The following is a 19,797-nucleotide window of genomic DNA, read 5'->3' on the forward strand; positions in this document are numbered from 1 at the left end:
GCGTACCAGACCCCCCCGTGAATAGTTAGAATCCGCGAATGTTTGGAACCCTTATAAAAACGCTAAAAACAGCCTATTTTGTTAGTTAAAACTTAAGAAAAACCACTAAAAGTTTTCATACTTGGCTTTTTTTATTAGTTTTATCACAAAAAGTGCATTTTATGATGAAATTGATAACAAAAACCAGGAATTTGTGGATATTTCTCATAGAAAAATATCGTGAATGCGTGAATTTTCCGCAAATAATGCAGGGAAATGATCCCAAGAGAAATCCGCGAATGTGTGAGTCCGCGAATCCGGAGAACGCGAATACGGGGGGTCCACTGTATATGTAATCCCTTATGTCTCCGAGTGGAGAGCTCCGCTGGCTTTACAGCGGTCTAGTATCGCACCAGCTGGCGGACATCGCTCCGGATGGTACACTATACAGCTCCGCTGTTCAATGGTCTCTCCCTCCAGTTGTCCTCCCCCGGCTACGGATTCGGGCTAGGAGTTACATTCCCCCCACTAGAGGCATCCAGGTTCAGATAGAGGAATTACCTTCCCCTGATCCGCTGCTTCAGCCCGTTCCGCCGGCATTACTTATGACAATGAGAGATGAGACTTTGAATAGGCTAAGCTTTGGGGACTACTCTGTAGATATCTCCGGACCTTTAAGGTGCCAACAGAGTTTGATTCACCCTCACACCCGCTGCCGCAGTGTTGCACTAAGTTGCCACAGCTCAGTTTCCATTCTTGTGTCATTCCCCACTCTGGTGGGGACGATGGATGGGTCAGTTATTCGGCTACGGTAATACGTAGCCTTCTGATTAAGCCGACCGTAATAGAGATTAGGTCCTTCCTCTTCTCCGGTCCGGCGGCTCTCAGATCCCATATACTGGACATACATCAGACATACATCTACCTTCCAAGGACGGAATCGGGAGCAGGCAAATACACCCAAAGATTTTCTTTATTCATCCAGTTAGTTGAAATCATTAGTGAGTAAGTCTTGAACCAATACAGGCAGTCCCCGGGTTACAACGGTCTCTGCTTACGACGTTCCGAGGTTACGACGCTTTTCAGTTATATTCATCAGACATTATTTCCAGGGTTACGAGGCATGTTCCAGGGTTACGACGCCTACAACGCTCATCTGGCAGATGAAATATGACACCAAAAATGCCAAATAATCAATATTTGAAAGTTTTTTTGATGGAAAATGCCATAAGAATGTAGTTTACATTTTTCAATGCACCCAAAGCATTAAAAGTAAGGTTTTCTTAGGATTTTTGACGATGTTCCGGCTTACGACGATTTTCGGCTTACAATGCGTCTCAAGAACGGAACCCCCGTCGTAACCCGGGGACTGCCTGTATCTAGGTTAAGGTGCATGCTCGTGTCGGAATTAACTCCGGCGCTTTGGGCTGGTACTCATAAGAAATTTCAACTTACAGATGGTCCGTTGCCAGGTGGAAGGGTGCTCCGCTACCCTCGGCAAGCCCTACGACCATGTAATCTGTCGCTCGCATGCGAATTGCGCTGTACAACTCGAGCACTACATGGTCTGGCATCCTGACGCGTGCACCGTCTGCTATGAGATGGTGTCCCTTCTCACTGACGAACAGGTAAGTATCTTTACTGCATCATTTGCATGGAATTTCGGTTATAATAACTTGAGAAGTTTCTTATAGATACTATTCCCCGAGTGGAATGTTAATTCGATTTCCTCTCTGATAGGCTGCCTTGGCCACCCAGCATGAGGCAAGGGTGGCGCTTAGAGGATGGGTGTCAGGATTCGGGAAGAATGCGCCGGCGGGACAGCCGTACGTCCTGGATGGACAATTGTGCTCCCTTCTGTACAAGGGGGCCATGGCTACGACGGCTGTTCCGGCGCACATCGCCGCCCCTATCATAGAATCCATCCGTCTGGAGACGCTGCCCATCCCGGAGGAACAAGAGGATCTAATGGAGGAAGAGGTGGCGGCCATCAGCCTTCACCTTGAACCAATGGCCACTGAGGAGGAGGTAGGTGGGGAGGTAAGTGAGGCAGGTAGTCTCTTAAGTCCTACTCCTTCTTCTTCCTCTTCTTTCCTGGGCTTCTCTAAGTCCACCCCTGCTTGGGAAGGATCGCTCTCGTCGTTCCCAACATCAAATCGGTAAGACCGAAATCCCTTCCAAAGGGATCGAAACAGACTCCGTCAGCGGCGACTGGGTCGTCGTCTGCCCCACAGCCGTTGACTTCTACTGTGAAGTCGCCTGCTGCCAAGGATTCTCCCCCTCCTAAGGGGTCGAGAGCCAAATCCGCCAAATCCAAGGTGACGGAGTCCGGATTTGACCAGGAGGCCTTCGCTAACCTTCTAATGTCGAAGGTTAGGGATGTGGTTGACGAGAGGCTTGAGTCGATACGACTCGCCTTGGGTTCAGACTCCTCAGGCCAGGCAATAATTTCTCTGACCGAAAGGATCAGGCCCCTGGAGGAGATGTTGACCGGATTTCTCCACTCCGGAACCCCGGCGCTGTCTATGACAGTGCCGGATGCGTCAAAGCTACCGCCATTTGACAATACGTAACAACCCGTGGCAGTTAGCATTGCATGCCCCATTCTCAGATGGGAAGTTGACAATTGAAGGGTGCGGAACCCGTCCGCTGGAGGACTTAGAGCTCTTCCCACCGGGTCTCCAATTCCCATTCCCTGGTTTTGTCAGACTAGCAGAACATGCGCTAGTCAGAGTAGACAAGGCCCCAAAGGAGACAGTGATCTTCCCTAGGGACCAAGCTCAAGCTGTTTGGGTTCGCACCCTCTCCGACTGGGGTTGCGTTAATACCAAACTAACGCCACATAAAGGTAACTTTACCATGTTTGTGACTCCAATCGGGGTTCCGTCGCCCTGTACATCCAAGGTGGCGGAGCTAACTATGCAAGCAGCGGCGGAGGATAAGCCCTTGCCAGTGCTAGAAGAGACAGAGGCTACCTCTCTACTCTTCCCCGCAGATGTGGAGTTCTGGAATGACGCTCCGGCTACGTTTACGGCAGGTAAGCTTGATCCGGATTGCGCTTCCATCTATTTACTGAGAAGCTACCTAGGATTCCGGACCACCTGGTCAAAGCGGAATTCGAGGCAAGGATTGGATTGGGGAGGTCTATCAACTCCGTCACTGTGGCGGAGTTGGTAGCATCAACCTATACTGAAGAACAATTGTTCCGGGTCCTTACGAAAGCTCTACTACACACTTTCCAAATGGACCAGTACAACTTCGTGATGGTGAGACGAGCATGCAGGAAGTACGTCCTGGTAAGTGCCTCTATAAGGCATGAGCCTAATAGACTCATAAAGTCCTCAATATGGGGCGAAAATTTGTTCCCGAAAGACGAGGTCAACAACGTCTTTCATGAGGCATCCAGAGTCTTTGGGTCCGTTGGTGACTCCCTTCCAAAAGGAAGTTCGATAGCCCCGGACACCAAACCAGACCCAAGAAGAGGCCAAGGAAATTTAATCCTTACCAGGCCTCCTGGCCTCAGGCGGTCGTGCAAGCGGTTCTGGTCTCCCAGGTCAGTAAGCCTTCAACATCTAAGGCTCAACCGCAGCAACAGTTTGTCCTAGTACAAGCTCCGCCGGCTCAACAGCCTTCAACCTCGACAGCCATAATGACCTCCCCAGCCTTCAACCCCGCCTAGGAGTCACGAGATGCTTTTCACAGCTACAACAGGCATGCCGGAAGTAGCAGGGCCAGAGGTGGAGCCCGGCTACGAGGCGGACCAAGAGGTAGAGGTTTCCGTGGAGGCAGAGGTAGCAGAAGGAAAGCTTTGTGAACCATTTAAAGTTTCGGGGACAGGCGGATCATGCATGTCTTTCACTCCCATTAGACTTAACAAACTTGGTTACGAGCTCCTGTTTCAGTTTCTTTGTCCGGCACATTCACTATGTAATCATTTTCATATAAATTTATTCTACGATAAAAAAGAATTTATGAAAATTCAAAATTTTATATGAAATTACAATTTCTCAAAAAGAAATTATAAAAATTCAAAATTCAACATGAAAATGAGTTTCTTGAAAAGTTTAGATCAAATGAGTCTCTCTCTCTCTCTCTCTCTCTCTCTCTCTCTCTCTCTCTCTCTCTCTCTCTCTCTCTCTCTCTCTCTCTCTGTTAATCACTTTTATTAGTCATTATCATCAAAAACCTATTTCAACAATAGAAAAAAATAAATGACCTAATGCCAAAAGTTAGTCAAAACAAGTTAACCAAGAAAAAAAATTCTTACTTCATGTTCAGCAATGACAGATTACAAGTTCTCAACTGCTGCCGAAATGGAAGTTGCTCCTTCCTTCGTCTTGTATGTGACTATATTTTTGTCCATATGTTTGAGCGCTATGGAAATCCACAGTACTTGACCAATCTAGACAAAATTTGGCATATGGCCATAATTTAACCCAACTTGGGTAATAGGGTAGGTTTCAGACCTGTACCCCTTTCCTTCCCCTTCCACCATCCCCCTCCTCCCTTTGTAACTTATGTGGTGGCTGCTTGACCAGTCTAGACAAAATTTGGCTTTTACCCATCATTTGACCTACCTCAGGTAATATGGTAGGTTTCAAACCTGCACCCCCCTTCTCATTCCTCCTTCCCCCTTCCCTTTGCAACTTATGTGGTAACCGTTTGACTGATTTAAACAAAATTAGGCATGTGTACATCATTTGACCTAACTTAGGTAATAGGGTAGGTTTCCAATTTTTACCTCGTTTCCAGACTGCATGAAAAGGAAGGATAGTGACTGATTGCTACCTGAAGGTCCAGGTGGTATATGCATCTTAATATATCATAGATTTTCTTATGTGTGTTAGACAAAAGACTAGGGCTTGCAAAGGCCAGCTTTTGTATATACAGTGGTATTACAGATGTGAGATGTGGGGACATTAGTAAATGGGCTTTGATTAAATGGGTGTCAAAAATGTGTTGACATCATCATCATCATTGTCTCTAGAGTACTAGTGTGACATTGAGGTCTGCTGTAAATTCTGCCACTCATGTCTTTCGATTGCTTTCACTTTCACGTACGTTCACTCATTTCCAGTTCCCATTTCAAAGTTTTCATAAAGAAGTGCAGCTGTCACTGTCATGTATTAATTGCCCCCAGGGTGGTACGGTACAGTAGTCAGGTTTATTTATTGAGAAGTAAATTTTCAGCATTCATGACTGATTATTATTATTTTAGTTTGTAGACAAGCTTGGAATTGCTTGGCAGCTGCATGAAGTGACAACTTAAAAGTGATGTCTCATCAAATTATTGAACTTACATAAAGTTCTTAACAATCATTCATTATTAAATAGTAGAGTATGTTTGTCAAAAGAATTTTGTGATTTGTATTCAGACAAAAAACTAATTTATAGTTAGTTACAAAACTCTTACTTTTATTTAGCTGACCATCATTCTTTTCTCTCTGGTTGATTAATATCTTTGCTATTAAACTAATAAAAATATGAAATAAAAATTTGTTTTAAAGGTTAGGATGTCCTTTATTGTTTTTAAAGGTTAATATGTCCTTTATTATCATTTAGTTTGTTCCTACATGATATACAAACCGTTGGTCCTTTACAGTAGGAATTACTTTAAGGCGTAGCCTGGACACAGCCACTGAAATCTTAACAAGGCGGTTTGGTAGTTAACTATAGTAGTACCAATCTATGGTGAGGGTTTTGTTGGGTCGAAAGTCATTTACGTGCGTTGCCAAACTTCTATTCTAAGGAAAATTTTATGGACTATAGGTCGTTGTTATATGCCAAAACTGAAGGGAATTACTCTGAAATATTTGCTAAACATGGTTTTTATGTATACAGTTGTAATGATCAACATTCTTAAGTTTTCCAATATCATATTTGAGAAACGTGCCAAACATGTTGCCACATCTACAATCTCGATTCTCAGGTCAAGTATCGAAATCTGTATCTGTCAGTCAAGAACAATATACCCTTCGTTAATCTCTTAAGAATGGTCAAATCTTATATGATGGGGTCCTTTATAGTGAAGGTAAGGATTAGCGGATGTAAATATAGTTGGCGCTCAAACACGTGTGTGTTTGTATGTGATTAAATGTTTAAAAGATGTCTGTTATCTGAACTTTTCTATAAATTGAGAAATTTGAATTTGAAATTGTTTTATTTTTTTCATCTTTGATGTTAATTTTTTTTCCTTGTGTAGAACGTTCCAAGACAACAGTCAACTGAATTTGAAAAAAGAATATTCGGAGAGAAGATGAAAAAAAAACCAAATACCGTTGTTAGGATTGAAATTGGTCTAGCGTTGCCAAACATCAATTTATTAAAATTTTAATGAGGTAAAGGGAGCAGTTTAGTAACTGAAATTGATAAATTTGCTCCAAAAATGATTGAATCGTAATTTTTGTACACAGGTCCCGATGACAATTGTGTTAAACCAGTCATTAATATTAACATTATAAAGTGAAGAAATGTTTTAAGATACTTCACAATAGAGAAACAGAACGGAGGACCCATTACTAATGTTGCAAATGCAACTCTTCGTACAGCTGAGGCAACAAAAGTTAGTAAAGCTACAGTTGAACGAATAAGTAAAGAAGCACGAGGTTAAATAAAGTGTATCATTATCATTCATGTTTATTAGATATACTGTATTTATTACTTGAATGTTTCTAAAATAGAGAAATGATTAATTTATGAAATTTATCATATCCATGATTTCCCTTTAGTTTTCTCTCATGTAGGTTGTTAATAAATAAGTTAATTGAAGAATAAAAAGAACTGTTTCATATCTGAAGTTTTAATGCCAATACACACTATCTGAATAAAGGAAAAATAAACTTATACCAGCGAACCCTTCTAAGACAGTTAGAGTGGGCATTCCCCTTTCACTAGACTCTGAAAGGAGGATATTCTGTACAGGACAGAGGTTAAGACTTAAGGGTAATGTTTCCCTTGGGTGATTAGTAAGAAATCACAGAACTTTGACTTTGGCCGCCTCTACAAAGAACTTGAAGATATGGCAATGCGTGTTTTTGCTTTTAGACACGCCCAAACCCTCACCTTAGATTGGTACTACTATACCAGTTCGACCGTTGATAGTCTCTCCGACCAGATGTAAACAATCCAATTTTCCTTCGGCCGTCGTCGTGGAAAGATGAATGTTCACCGCTCTCTGCCCTACTGTTGTTATGGTGTTTTCTTTCATCTAATATCCCAGTAGGATTCATCCTTTTTTTCTCTGTATAAATGTGGATTGCTTGTGTTATTGTGAATGATCAGCAAACCCTGGATTTACAGCCTTTGCTGCCCTCTACCCCCAGCCAGCGCTGCCTCGGGGTAGATGGCAAGAAGTGTGGAAAGAGCCACACCTCTTTCGAGGAAGATCCTCACTCCCTTTGTGCTTCATGCTGAGGGCATGAGTGTAACTGAAATATATAATGTGTGCAGAGTGTTCCTTGTGGTCAGCTGCCCAGTGGAGGAAGTTTGTAGGGAGGAGGCGGTATGTGAGGAAACCCAAAACCGTGGTGGGGAGCAATATGCCCCCAACCACTCCAAATATTGCAAACCCTTCTTCCTCATTCCTCTCTCCTGGCAACCGTCCTGTACCGACTGCCATCCCTTCAGGGGAGGCCTCTCTCTCTGCTTCGTCCTTCAACAAGCTGAGGGGAGGAAGAAGAGGGGGGGTTGGGGCCTCGGACCTGGGTAATGCTCCTCTTAGGGGGTCTGCTCGCCTCAAAGGTCTTCCTTCGGAGTGAGGATTGACTCTCCCTAACCCGACTTTTGCTTCTGCAGGTGAGGTTTTGGGACTAGGCCAGGCTTGGTCTTCCCTTGGACTTGTGGGCGCCCCTCGGCTGAAGCGCTGCTTGCCCATCTCAACTGTGCTTCCAGCAGCGCTGCTACCCACTCCATATTTACCGTTACCACAGCTACCGTGTCCCAGCTCAGTTACTACACGCCTCCGCACCTAGTGTGTGCACATCACCCCATGAGTGCAACGTCTTATTTGGTTGGAGGGCAACATCTGCAGTCATCCAAATCACCAATGCCTCCCCCTCCTGGTTTTGGGATGCCATTGTTGACAGTGTTGAGGTTCCCTGCCCCTCCCTTGTCACCTCTTGATATGCCAGCTGCGGAACACGAACCACTGCCCTGCCCTGCCCTGTTCCTACACCTGTATCTGTTGCCGACCCTGCTCCTATTGGAGGAGCTGCTCCTGTTGCCGGACCTGCTCCTGCTGCTGGACCTACTCCTGCTGATGTTCCTTTGTTAGCTGTCGAAGAGAAAGCCACCACCTCACCTCCCCCTTCAAAGGTTTCACAACCCAAGAAGGGGAAGGTAACCTCTCTGCCCCCTAAGAAGTCTCACCTCAAGGCTTCTCAGGGCCTGTGTAACTCCCTTTGGGGGGGGGGGGGGGGGCAGTTGGCTCTCTCGGCTCCCCCACTCCTGCGGGAGAGGGAACCGAGACTCCGCCTTCAGAGGACAGGGTCTCTGGAGCCTCTGTAGTACGAACTGAGGTTCGCCCCCAGTCCATAGTTCCAAAGGTACTGCCAGCGGGACCGCGGCCACACCAGAGACTGTTCGCAAGTGACACGGGGGAAGAGAAAGGACCAAGCCATGGCTTGGACACACCTGCAAAGACCAAGCCTGGTTCTTCATCAGGAGCCATGGTTGATGCTTCTGTCCCCTGGGATAGAGCATCAGGAGAGACTAAGAGGAGGCCCCTTGTACAGTCCTCTTTAGGGGCTTCGGCCTCTAGAGTACGTATTGGGATACGTTGTGAGGACGATACTCGGTCTCCCCAGGCAGGGAGCCGCGTCACTGCTAGCAGCACTGCTACACTGTGGTGATAACCGATGCATTCTCCTCTGGACAGTGCATCATCTTCATGATCGTGCTCCCCTAGACTCACCCACTTGTCACCACCATGGGTTGGTGAAAGGACACGACTCACTCCCCCCTGGCTGCAACGCTGCTAGGAGGAGCGAGAGCATCCGATCCACCTTTCCTATTCCCTCTACTTCCTCGGGCTGCACCAAGAGGAGTGAGATGAATAGCAGGAATCCTGTAAAGTCATCTCCACGGGATTCGGTCGCAGCGGCCTACGTCCCTGGGGTCTTAGGACCCCACCAAACATATGCTAAAGTCGTTGAGGATGGATCTAAGGGGTCTGGTATGGTTCGCCCTCATGGGGGAGGAACAATCCCTGGAAGTACTGGATGGCCCTTTGTCTAGGGATTCGGACACCCCCGAGATACAGAGGATCTTTGCGGAGTTTGTCGCACTGATACATCAGCAAAACAATCTCTGGGAAGCAACTGCGACCTTTACTACTGGAGATTGCCCCCTCAGGCCCCAAATCTTTTTGGGGACCCAAGAGGGAACCCAAGGCTTCGACGGGACTTCTGTGGTCAGCCTTGGCTGACGAAGTGTTGGATCAAGGGAATAACCTTGTCTTGGGACAAGAGAATTCACTCGGGTCCAACCGATCGGATAGACTTCTTCCCCCTCGTCTATCTCGCCAGAGGCACTTTTACATGCCGTCAGAAAGGTCTCTACCGACCAAGCAGGTGGACCCAGACCTGGTTCATCTTGATCCGGGTCTGTCATTACAGCACCTGACTGGTGAGAGTATTTCTATCTCATAGCAGGAGGCAGCGACGTTGGAAACCACCGCCATGGCAGCTCTCCAAGCAGTCTTCTAGGTGGACCTGTGGTCTTTCATTGTGTCCAAGGTCACTGCTTCCTCTGGTGCCTTTACCCTGGGGGAAGACTCAGCCATTGGGAGGGTGTGTCAGTGGGGGGGTAGGGCTATTACCTACCTGGCCCATCAGACTGCTAACCTGTGTGCTAACCTGGTGCTCAAGAGATGTGACGCTGTTCTCTCTTGAGTAACCAGGTTGCTTGGTTCCAAGTAGGTTTTGGCCTTAAGGAATGGACCTTTGCTGGGTTCTACCTCTCTCTTCAATAGAACAGGTAGATGCTGTGGTGAACAAGCAGGGGGATAATGACAAGGACCGGCTTGTTCACCAGGCAGTATCGAAGGCTTATATGCCTGTTTGTTTGACTGCGGCTAAACCTTCGAGTCTGGCTACCTCTTCTTCGACCCCAAAGAAGTCCTGCGCTTCTTAAGTATCTTGAGGAACGACCCAGCCTTCTTCCTCCTCTTCAAAGGGAGCACCATCACGCCCCTTTGCCTTGCCTTCGGATAAGGGAGGTAAGGGTAAGAAGACGAAGGAGAAACACTAGGGTCAGCGTTCCCCTCTAACTGCTGCCATTGATGGGGGTCCCTATCAAGCCATTGGGTAACTTGGCAGCGATACGGAGCAGAGACTTTGCTAGTGGATGCCCTTCAGAAGGGTTATCTACTCCCCTTTGAGTCTCCACCACCCCTCACCAACCACCCGGTCCGTTTTCTTTCTTTCATAGTGGGATCACTGAAACACCAAGCACTGTTAAAAGAAGTGCAGAGGATGGTGAGCAAGGGCGTTGTAGAAGTCGTGTTGGACTGCTCTCCTGGGTTCTAAAGCCGAGTGTTTCTCATAGAAAAGACTTTTGGGGGTTGGAGACCAGTCATAGACCTTTCTCCCTGAACCGATTCGTTTGCCAGACTCTGTTCAAGATGGAGACAGCATGTTCAGTGTTGGCCTCTATTAGGGAGAACAACTTCATGCTTACGGTAGACCTGAAGGATGCGTATTTCCAAATACCCATTCATCGGTCTTCCCACAAGTACCTCCACTTTGTCCCCAGGGAGACGGTCTTCCTGTTCAAGGCATTATGCTTCGGACTTTCTACTGCTCCCCAGGTGTTCATGAGTGTTCAACCTGGTCTCGGCTTGGGCACATTCGCTCGGGATACATCTTCTGAGGTATCTCAACGATTGGTTGGTCTTGGCAAGCTCCTGCTCCCAGTTGCTACAGGACAGGGATCGCCTTCTCAAGTTTTGTTAGGATCTAGGAATCTTGATAAATCTGGAGAAGTCCAATTTCGAACCCAATTAGAGGGCATTGTATATGGGCATATTGATAGACATGGTAGCAGCAAGGGTCTTCCCCTCGGACTCTCATATCAGCAGGCTCAGAGAGGCAGTGCGGTTGTTTCTATCAAGACAGGAACAACCTGCTCTGTTCTGGCAAGTCATGATTGGTCACCTGTCGTCATTGGAGAAGCTGGTCCCTCATGGGCATCTTCACCTTCGGTCTCTCCAGTGGAGACTGAGGAAGTATTGGTCCCAGTCACAGGATCTTCAGTCTGTCCTTGTTCCTCTCTCACAGGAAGTTAGGGGAAACTTGGATTGGTGGCTAGACGACAGGAACCTCATCGTAGGAGTGGATCTGTCCACCCCCCTCCAGACATGCTCCTGTTCTCAGATGCATTGAACGAGGGATGGGGCGCACACCTGGAGGAGTTGCTGACTGCAGGAATGTGGAACCTTCATGACAGGCACCTTCCCTTCCTGGCCCTCCAAGAGTTCCAGGAACGAGTGATGGGACACACTGTGGTGTTGATGAGTGACAACACCACGATAGTGGCTTATGTCAACAAGCAAGGGGGACTTGCCTCTCTCAAGCTACAACGGTTGACAATGCCGGTGCACGAGAGGGCAATAGCTCACTCGGTAGAGCTGTCAGTCAGGTACATGCCAGGAAAGAGGAATGTAGTGGCAGACAAGCTCAGCCACTAGAATCAGATGACAGGAACTGAATGGTCTCTACACCAGGACGTGGCAGAAAGGTGGAAGTCTGCTCCGTTGTTCCGAATCCATGGGTAGCTGTAGAGGATGCATTCCAATAACCGTGGGACAACCTAGAAGTCTACGCCTTTCCCCCGTTCTGCCTGATTCAGGCAGTGATTAGCAGGATGTAGATCATGCAGAATCTTTTAATGATTCTGTTGGCATCCAAATGGCCTCAGGCCATTTGGTATTCCGACCTCCTGGCTCTTCTTTCTGAAGCATCGAGAGAGATCCCCCCATGGCAGAATCTGCTGTGTCAACTGCATGTCGAACGGTATCACCAGGCAGTAGAGTCCCTGTGTCTTCATAGCTGGAGGTTATTCACCATCTCTTGTGAGTGAGAGGCTTTTATTTGTCGAGCAGCAACAGAGATGGCAGGATACTTCAAACCGTCCTCTGCAACAGTTTACCATGGAAAGTGGGCTATCTTCTGTGATTGGTGTCGTGGACGGGGTATCTCTCCGGTCCTAGCCACTCTTCAGCAGGTCCCGGACTTCCTAGTCTACCTTCACCGAGAGAAGCTCTTCTCCATGTCAGCCATAAAGGGCTATAGGGCTGCATTGGCCTTGGTCCTAAAGCTGAAAGGGTTTGGATATCTTGTCTTCCTTCGAGATATCTCTTCTCGTGAGGAGCTTCGAGAGGTCTTGCCCACCCATGGATCTCAGGCCTCCTGCGTGGGATGTGACTCTTGTACTTCAGAGCCTGACTCATGTCCTGTACAAGCCATTTTGAGAGTCCTCAGAATGGGACCTGACCCTCAAGACCACCTTTCTGTTGGCCCTGGCATCGATGAAGAGAGTGGGCGAATTGCATGGTCTTTCTTTTGACATTAAACACTCAAGAGGTTGGGGATCTGTTACACTCAACTTCATCCCGGATTTCGTAGCGAAGACTCAGAATCCATCGATCCCTGATGCTAGGTTTGCGTCCTTTTCCATCCCCTCCTTGCGCGACTTTGTTGGTGATGATCCAGACGAGATGCTACTTTGCCGGGTTAGAGCACTACAGTGCTATCTGAAGAGGACTCGCCATCTCCAGCCTGAATGTCGACGACTCTTCATTAGCACCGGTGGTTCCAAGAAAGAGGTGTCCAAAAACACTGTTTCCTTCTGGCTTCGTGAGATGATCTGCTGCTGGCGACGACACCAGTACACTTCATCCAAGAGTTCACGAGGTCAGGGGCATTCCCCCGTCCCTCTCATTCCATTAGAACCTGTTGGTTCAACAGGTCTTGAAGGCAGGGGTCTCATTACCTTCGGGCCATTGCCCACAGGTCGTTAGACACATTTTCCTTGGGACCGTAGGTGGCTGCTCAACAAGTTTTGTACCCAGCTCCTCTAACAGGACAGATTCGCATCTTGTCTCATTTTATGGTACAATTGAGTATGACTGGTTCTTCTTCATCCCTTTCACCCTACTCTTTCCCAACGGGTAATATGGGCCATACATCCTGGACCTAGCATAGATGTAGGTAAGACACTCCTTAGAGTAACCTATCTATTCCTTTTGTTAGAAATAAAAGCAAATATCCGCCCCTTCCCTTACAAGGCAGGGAAGGGGACCTTGACATAAGACAAACCCATAACTTGTATTTGCCTTATAGTCACCGACATATGGTTCTTCGCTTTCTCATAAGGGCGACGTGCATCTCTCCCTTATGAGAAAAGCCCAGAAGACTGACTCTGATCTCAGTTCCATAACCCTGATCAAATGCCAGTGGCTGGATCCTCTTCCTTGCTCTAACGACCAGGAGAGGAGCCTAGGTAGGTTGAATCCCGGTCTGTTCATTGGAGCGCACTCCGATTCCTCCCACCAATCAGTGAGTCTTACTGTTGTAAAGGACCGATGGTTTGTATATCATGTAGGAACAAAGCACAATTTTTAAAAGTAAATTGTATTTTTCATAATTATAAAACCTAGGGCCTTTACACTTAATGCCCACCTCATGCCACCCTTCAGTCTGTTATCTGGGCTGAAAGCAAATTGGAATGTTTACATCTGGTCAGAGAGACTATCAGCAACCGGACCAGTAGTTAACTACCAAACCACCTTGTTAAGAATTCAGCGACGGTATCCAGTCTATGCCCTAAGTAATTCCTAAAGGACCTAGGTTTAAATAGTTGGGAAAAGTACAATTTACTTTCAGAAATTGTTTTTTTTGGGGGTATTTGTTCTTTTGGCCCAGTACATGTTTACCAAATTTATATTGTCAAATAATTTTCTAGAAAGAGGTCTCCAGAACTGGTTTTGTCAGTTTTCTTGTTGGAACCAGCTATAGTCTTTCTTCTATAACAGTTGTTGTTGCAGGAAACTTACAATAGTGTTTGAACTTCTAGGATGCTGATGGTCAGTTGATAGTTGTTCCAGTTGAGACTGAGGGAGTTGATACAAATTTTGATCCCAAGTATGCAGTGACACCCCATTTTGCAAATGGAGCTGCAGATGGTTTACAAAATGGAGCAACAGATTCTACTCATCTAACTCAGCCAGTTCAAAAGTGAGTACATTTATATTTTTTATTGCTGAGTTTGAATAGCACTATAAGTAACCTGATAAAAAATAGCTAATCAGTACATTGTTGTCAATTACAGAATACAGGAAAAGTGCAAGAATTTAGCAGTACAGTTAACCTCCGGTATTTGCGGGGGATAGGGACCATAACCACTGCGTATAGCTAAAATCCACGGGTACTTGACATCTTTTAAAAACTTCTAAAAACATTTACAATTACCTATTTTAACAGTTCGATCTTCAAAATGTATACCTTATAAACTATCATCCTACACCAAATTTGCCTTAAACTATCCTCCTAAAACACTTTTATCATTTCAAAGCCATCTTACAAGGTTACTCTTAAAAATATATGGCTTTCAACTAAGTGTGAAAACTATCCAAGTTACCCCTGTATTCAGGCACATCCATTTTCTCTCATAAAGAGAGAGAGAGAGAGAGAGAGAGAGAGAGAGAGAGAGAGAGAGAGAGAGAGAGAGAGGGTATTTTGGCTAGACCCTTCATGTCAGTATGTCAAAATGATTGACAGTTAGGGCTACACCCGTCGCCCACTTATCTACTATGGGAATTCCATAGAACTATGCTGAAATCTTTCTTAATTTACTGTTTTACTATAGTATATTCCTAGTTACTGAAATGCAAAAAGTTGTAATTATAGCATGGAAAATATGAAAAATTAAAGTAACATTGCATAATAATTTTATAAAACTATACATAATTACCGTATATTTCGGCGTATAAGTCGACCGGAAGATAAGTCGACCCCCCTATTCTGAGTAAATTTTTACGATTTTAACTAGTATCGGGTATATTAGTCGACCTATAAAATGTGAGGGCAACCATACGCTCAAAATAAGCAGCAGGGTAAAACTTATCATATAAAATAACCTGAATGTTATTACGGTGCATATGTTGCTCTACTTACCATATGAAATACAGGTAATATACTCGGTATATTAACAAATCTGTGTAACATATGAAAGATGAATACCTGCAAATATGATTAGAAATGACGAAACGAAAGATACGTTACTCGAGTGTAATGTAAACAATCAAAGCGCTAACTAACGCTGCATAACAACCTACGTATATATGTATGTACAAACTGCCACTCAAGTTAATGTTTGATGAATTGTTTAATTCAAGTGACGATGACTCAAGTAATTTTGAAGATTTTTAAATAAAGAAAATTGTATTTAATGGTAAATATGTATTTTATTTTATGTGATAAATAAAGATGTCATACCATAAATGTTATAGAACAATACCCGGGTAAATACAAAACTGTCAAGAGTGAACGCATCCTTCTCAACTACGGTACTACAAATGACTACGCAATGTTTACACTTGCTGTGCGATTTTGGTTTCTTCAAGTTACTTTGATTTTTTTCATTTTATTTAAGGTAATGGATGTTCTAATGTATTATTATTGTCGTATTACAGTGTGAAATGTTTTTAATACTGGTATTTACATACATAGTTACCTCAACAAGGCTGTGATTGTTATTAGCCAACTGTAAAGCCTGGATTCCTGTACCAATATGCCAAAATAATAAAGATTCACTTTTTGTTACCGTTAGATAAGTCGACCCCCTAATTTTGGCATGATTTTCTGGGGCTAAAGAGTCGACTTATACGCCGAAATATACGGTAATAAATATGTGTTACATAAACATAAAACATTTCTAGCTACAAGCTTTATGATTGGCAGTTCCCAACCCTCCCAACCAATAGTGTGTCATCATGGAGAGAGAGAGAGAGAGAGAGAGAGAGAGAGAGAGAGAGAGAGAGAGAGAGAGAGAGGGAGAGAGAGAGAGAGGAGAGAGGAGAGATAGAGAGAGAGAGAGAGAGAGAGAGAGAAAGAGAGAGAGAAAAGAGAGAGAGAGAGGAGAGAGAGAAGAGAGAGAGAGAGAGAGAGAGAGGTTTGCTACAACCTTTGTGACTGGCTGCTTCCAACTCCTCCAGCCAATAGCATGTTGTCTTGGAGCCTACATCAAAACAATAAAGAAATTGTAACATGTACATATGTATGATTGCACTCATTGAATGATGGCTTTGTGAACTTCCTGGAATTTGTTTAATATTTTTAATGATATAGTAATTCATATTTGATTAAATGATATAAAGTACAGAGAGAGAGAGAGAGAGAGAGAGAGAGAGAGAGAGAGAGAGAGATTGGGGGTTACCTTATGTTATTTATCACGAGCAAAATTATTCATGAATTACTGGGAAAAGAGAGAATAACTTCAGAGAGAGAGAACTGATGTTATGGTTACTTGTATATATGTTAAACTATTATCCTAAAATGCTGTACTGAAATATTATATCATTCCAATATCATTGTAATATTTTAATATCAGTTTAATATTATTTCAATAAGGAGGTCCCTCTTGTACAGAGGGGAGAGGAAACCAGTTTATTATGAGTGCAAAGCTTAAAAATATCTCTCTCTCTCTCTCTCTCTCTCTCTCTCTCTCTCTCTCTCTCTCTCGCTCCTCTCTCTCCCCTCTCTCGTCTCTCATCTCTCTCTCTCGTCTCTCTCTCTCTATCTATGAGGATGAATGCAGAGATCTACATCCATAAATATGCAAAAACTTAAAAGAAGAAAAAGGATGTAAGTTCAACAAAAATGTAAATATATGCACCCTGTAGCCATGAATCAATATCAATTAAATAATAAAATCCAAAATAAAAAAAAGAAACAAATAAAGAAAGGAACAAAGAACATGAGGTGAAGGAAAAAAACAAGCCATCACCATGCTATGGAATGTCAGCATTGAGAATGCAAGCATCAGCTCCAACATGCAGTGCAATGAACAAGCAATGTATTTACGATGCCTGGGGATGGTGCAGATATGGAGATAATTGCAGATTCATGCACAAAATTAATAATTATGAAAAGGAAGATCAAATGTATTGGAAAAGTGGGATTTTTTTAATGTCAGAATTTCTAGAAATGAAGAAAAGAACAACATACCAGAACAGGAAAGAGACATGGGAAAATCCTTATTATTACCCATATTAGATGATGGGGATAACACGCAAACCATTATACTGATGAATGCACAGGGTTTAGTTACGAGTAACTCAAAAAGGAAAATAGAGTTCTTAGATAAACTAACCCAAACTGAAAAAAAATAGATATAAAGAATATAAGTGAAACCTGGTATTCCCAAGAGACTGGTAATGATGATCAGATAAAGGGGTTCAAAACTTATAGATCAGATAGAAAAAATAGGAATCAAGGGGGAACTATGATATATGGGAGAGACATAAATCAAGGAAAAATATATGAGAAATATAGTAACTCAGAATGTGAATTAATAGCGGTAGAATTTAAATCTGAAAAATTAATGAACATCATAATATATAGACCCCCTAATACTAAAGAGTTTTACACAAAAATAGAAAAATTGGATGATACAGGTAGTTGTCGACTTACGACTGCAATTGGCTCCGACCAACCAGTCGTAAATCGATTTGGACGTAAGTCAGCCAATGTTAATTTACCGAAAGAATATTAGGCTAGCCTAGCCTACCCTAGGGTAATCAGTACCATCTTTACATCTAGGTAGCCTAGCCTACACTACACAGCATACATCTATGGCATAGTCATTATTAATTTTGGCAAATTCTCTAGGTTCAATGCACCTTTGCTTATAATAGTTCAGTACAAAGAGAAATTGAGTAACATTTAACAAGTTAGCCTCGTGTATACATACGATGATGAGCCTACAGTATACTACTGCATATTATACGGTATAATTCAGTAATGTATCAGCCAATTTTGGATGTTCAAAGCATTCTGACTATGATATCATAGAAAAGAAAAATTGGTCACAAAATGGGAATCAGATTCGGACCGACATCGGCATTACTTACCTAATTGAGGATGTCAGGCTGCTCAAGTTAAGTAATTTTGCAATCTTTTTATTTTTGTTTAGACACTATCATATTTCATTGTTGTTATGATTTCTTTAAATTTTTATACCATTTGTGCCTTCTTTCTACACATCACATCGTGTCATAGGTTACGTACTTTTGTGAAGTTAAAAGTCGAACCCGTTTCGCTACACATCATACTATTTCTTATTGCTACGTTTGTCAGGTTTGATTCAAACACTGCTTGCTACAGTACAATTGGTTTATTGTGGAAAATATAAAAAAATATAAAATACAGATGCAAAAAAAACATACGTATGTACATACAAAAATACAATTGAAAACTAGTACATCAAAATTAAAAACTTATTGACTGCTGGCATCACTGGTGCTTGTCTGTGGGTTGTCGGCATCATCAGCTGGGGCAACGCTCGGTGTGGCAGGAGGAGTTGTTCTTTTGAAAAACATGGTTAGCTTGGTATGTATTGCTTGCTTCTTTTTTTCGTCATAAATTTCATGATATGGACTAGACGCGTCGTGTACCATCCTTTCAATCTTTGCAAACTTTTCAATGTTTGGGTCCATTTCTTCAAAATGAGCAAGGAGTTTATTCAGTTTGGCTAAACCTTCTGATAATCCCTTAGTGGTGAATTTCCTTTCTGGCAACTCTTCTTCCTTCTCTGCTTCTCTTCTTTCTTCTTCCAATTCCATCAGCTCTTCATTTGTAAGTTCTTCGGAATCTTGGTCTAACAATTCCTCAATATCTTCCATTTTACACTCCAAGGAAAGCTCTTTCGTCAGTTTCACTATTTTTTCCCGTATCAATTCTAGTTCTGGTTCACTCTCAAATCCAGCAAAAGTATTCACACAACGTTTAAAACTTTTTCCAAATGCCATTCATACACTTCTCTGTCACAGCTTCCCAGGCGGCAGACAGATTCTTAATACACTGAAGAATATTATACTCTTTCCAAAATTCTTGCAGGGTTAGTTCTGAGTAGGCATCTATAGCAGATATGGCTTGGGCGAAGGTGGTTCGGAGATAGTTTGCCTTAAATGCAGCAATCGAACCTTGGTCCATAGGTTGAAGAATTGGAGTGGTGTTTGGTGGTAAAAAAATCACTTTCACATCGGGATTGAGATCATCTAAGTGAGGTGGATGTCCAGGTGCATTATCCAGTAGCAGTAAAATCTTGAAAGGAATATTTTTCTCAAAACAGTATTCACGCATTAGAAGAATGAAACAGTTAAGGAACCAGTCTTCAAAAAGTGGCTGAGTCATCCATGCCTTACGGTTAGAGCGAAAGTAAACAGGCAAAGCGTGCTTGTTTACATTCTTGAACGCTCGTGGGTTTTCAGAGTGATAAATTAGGAAAGGCTTCAGCTTGAATCCTGTGACATTCCCACCAAGCAGCAGAGTCAGCCTGAAATTAAATGTTTTAAAACCTGGCATGCTTTTGGCTTCTTTGTGGATGTAAGTGCGTGCTGCCATTCGTTTCCAGAACAACCCAGTTTCAGCCACATTAAAAATCTACTCCTGAAGATATCGTTCATCTCTAATTATTTCATCCAGATTTTTGACAAACTTGCTAGCTCCTTCCTCATCTGCACTAGCTGCTTCTCCAGTCACTTGAACATTATGCGTTTGGAATCTGTTCATGAACCTCTTGAACCAGCCAACACTTGCC

The 19,797-nt window shown here is 43.7% G+C and overlaps 1 protein-coding gene across 1 annotated transcript in view; it reads left to right on the plus strand.

Annotated features, from left to right (window-relative positions):
• LOC135219574 (polyamine-transporting ATPase 13A3-like) overlaps nucleotides 1-19,797 on the plus strand; it is a 445,505-nt gene that overhangs the window by 63,128 nt on the left and 362,580 nt on the right. Inside the window, exon 5 of the mRNA XM_064256451.1 lies at nucleotides 14,053-14,213. Coding sequence (XP_064112521.1) covers nucleotides 14,053-14,213 — 161 coding nt within the window. The remainder of the gene's footprint in view (nucleotides 1-14,052; nucleotides 14,214-19,797) is intronic.

This window comes from Macrobrachium nipponense, chromosome 1 (genome assembly GCF_015104395.2).
Source record: "Macrobrachium nipponense isolate FS-2020 chromosome 1, ASM1510439v2, whole genome shotgun sequence".
Lineage (NCBI taxonomy): Eukaryota > Metazoa > Arthropoda > Malacostraca > Decapoda > Palaemonidae > Macrobrachium > Macrobrachium nipponense.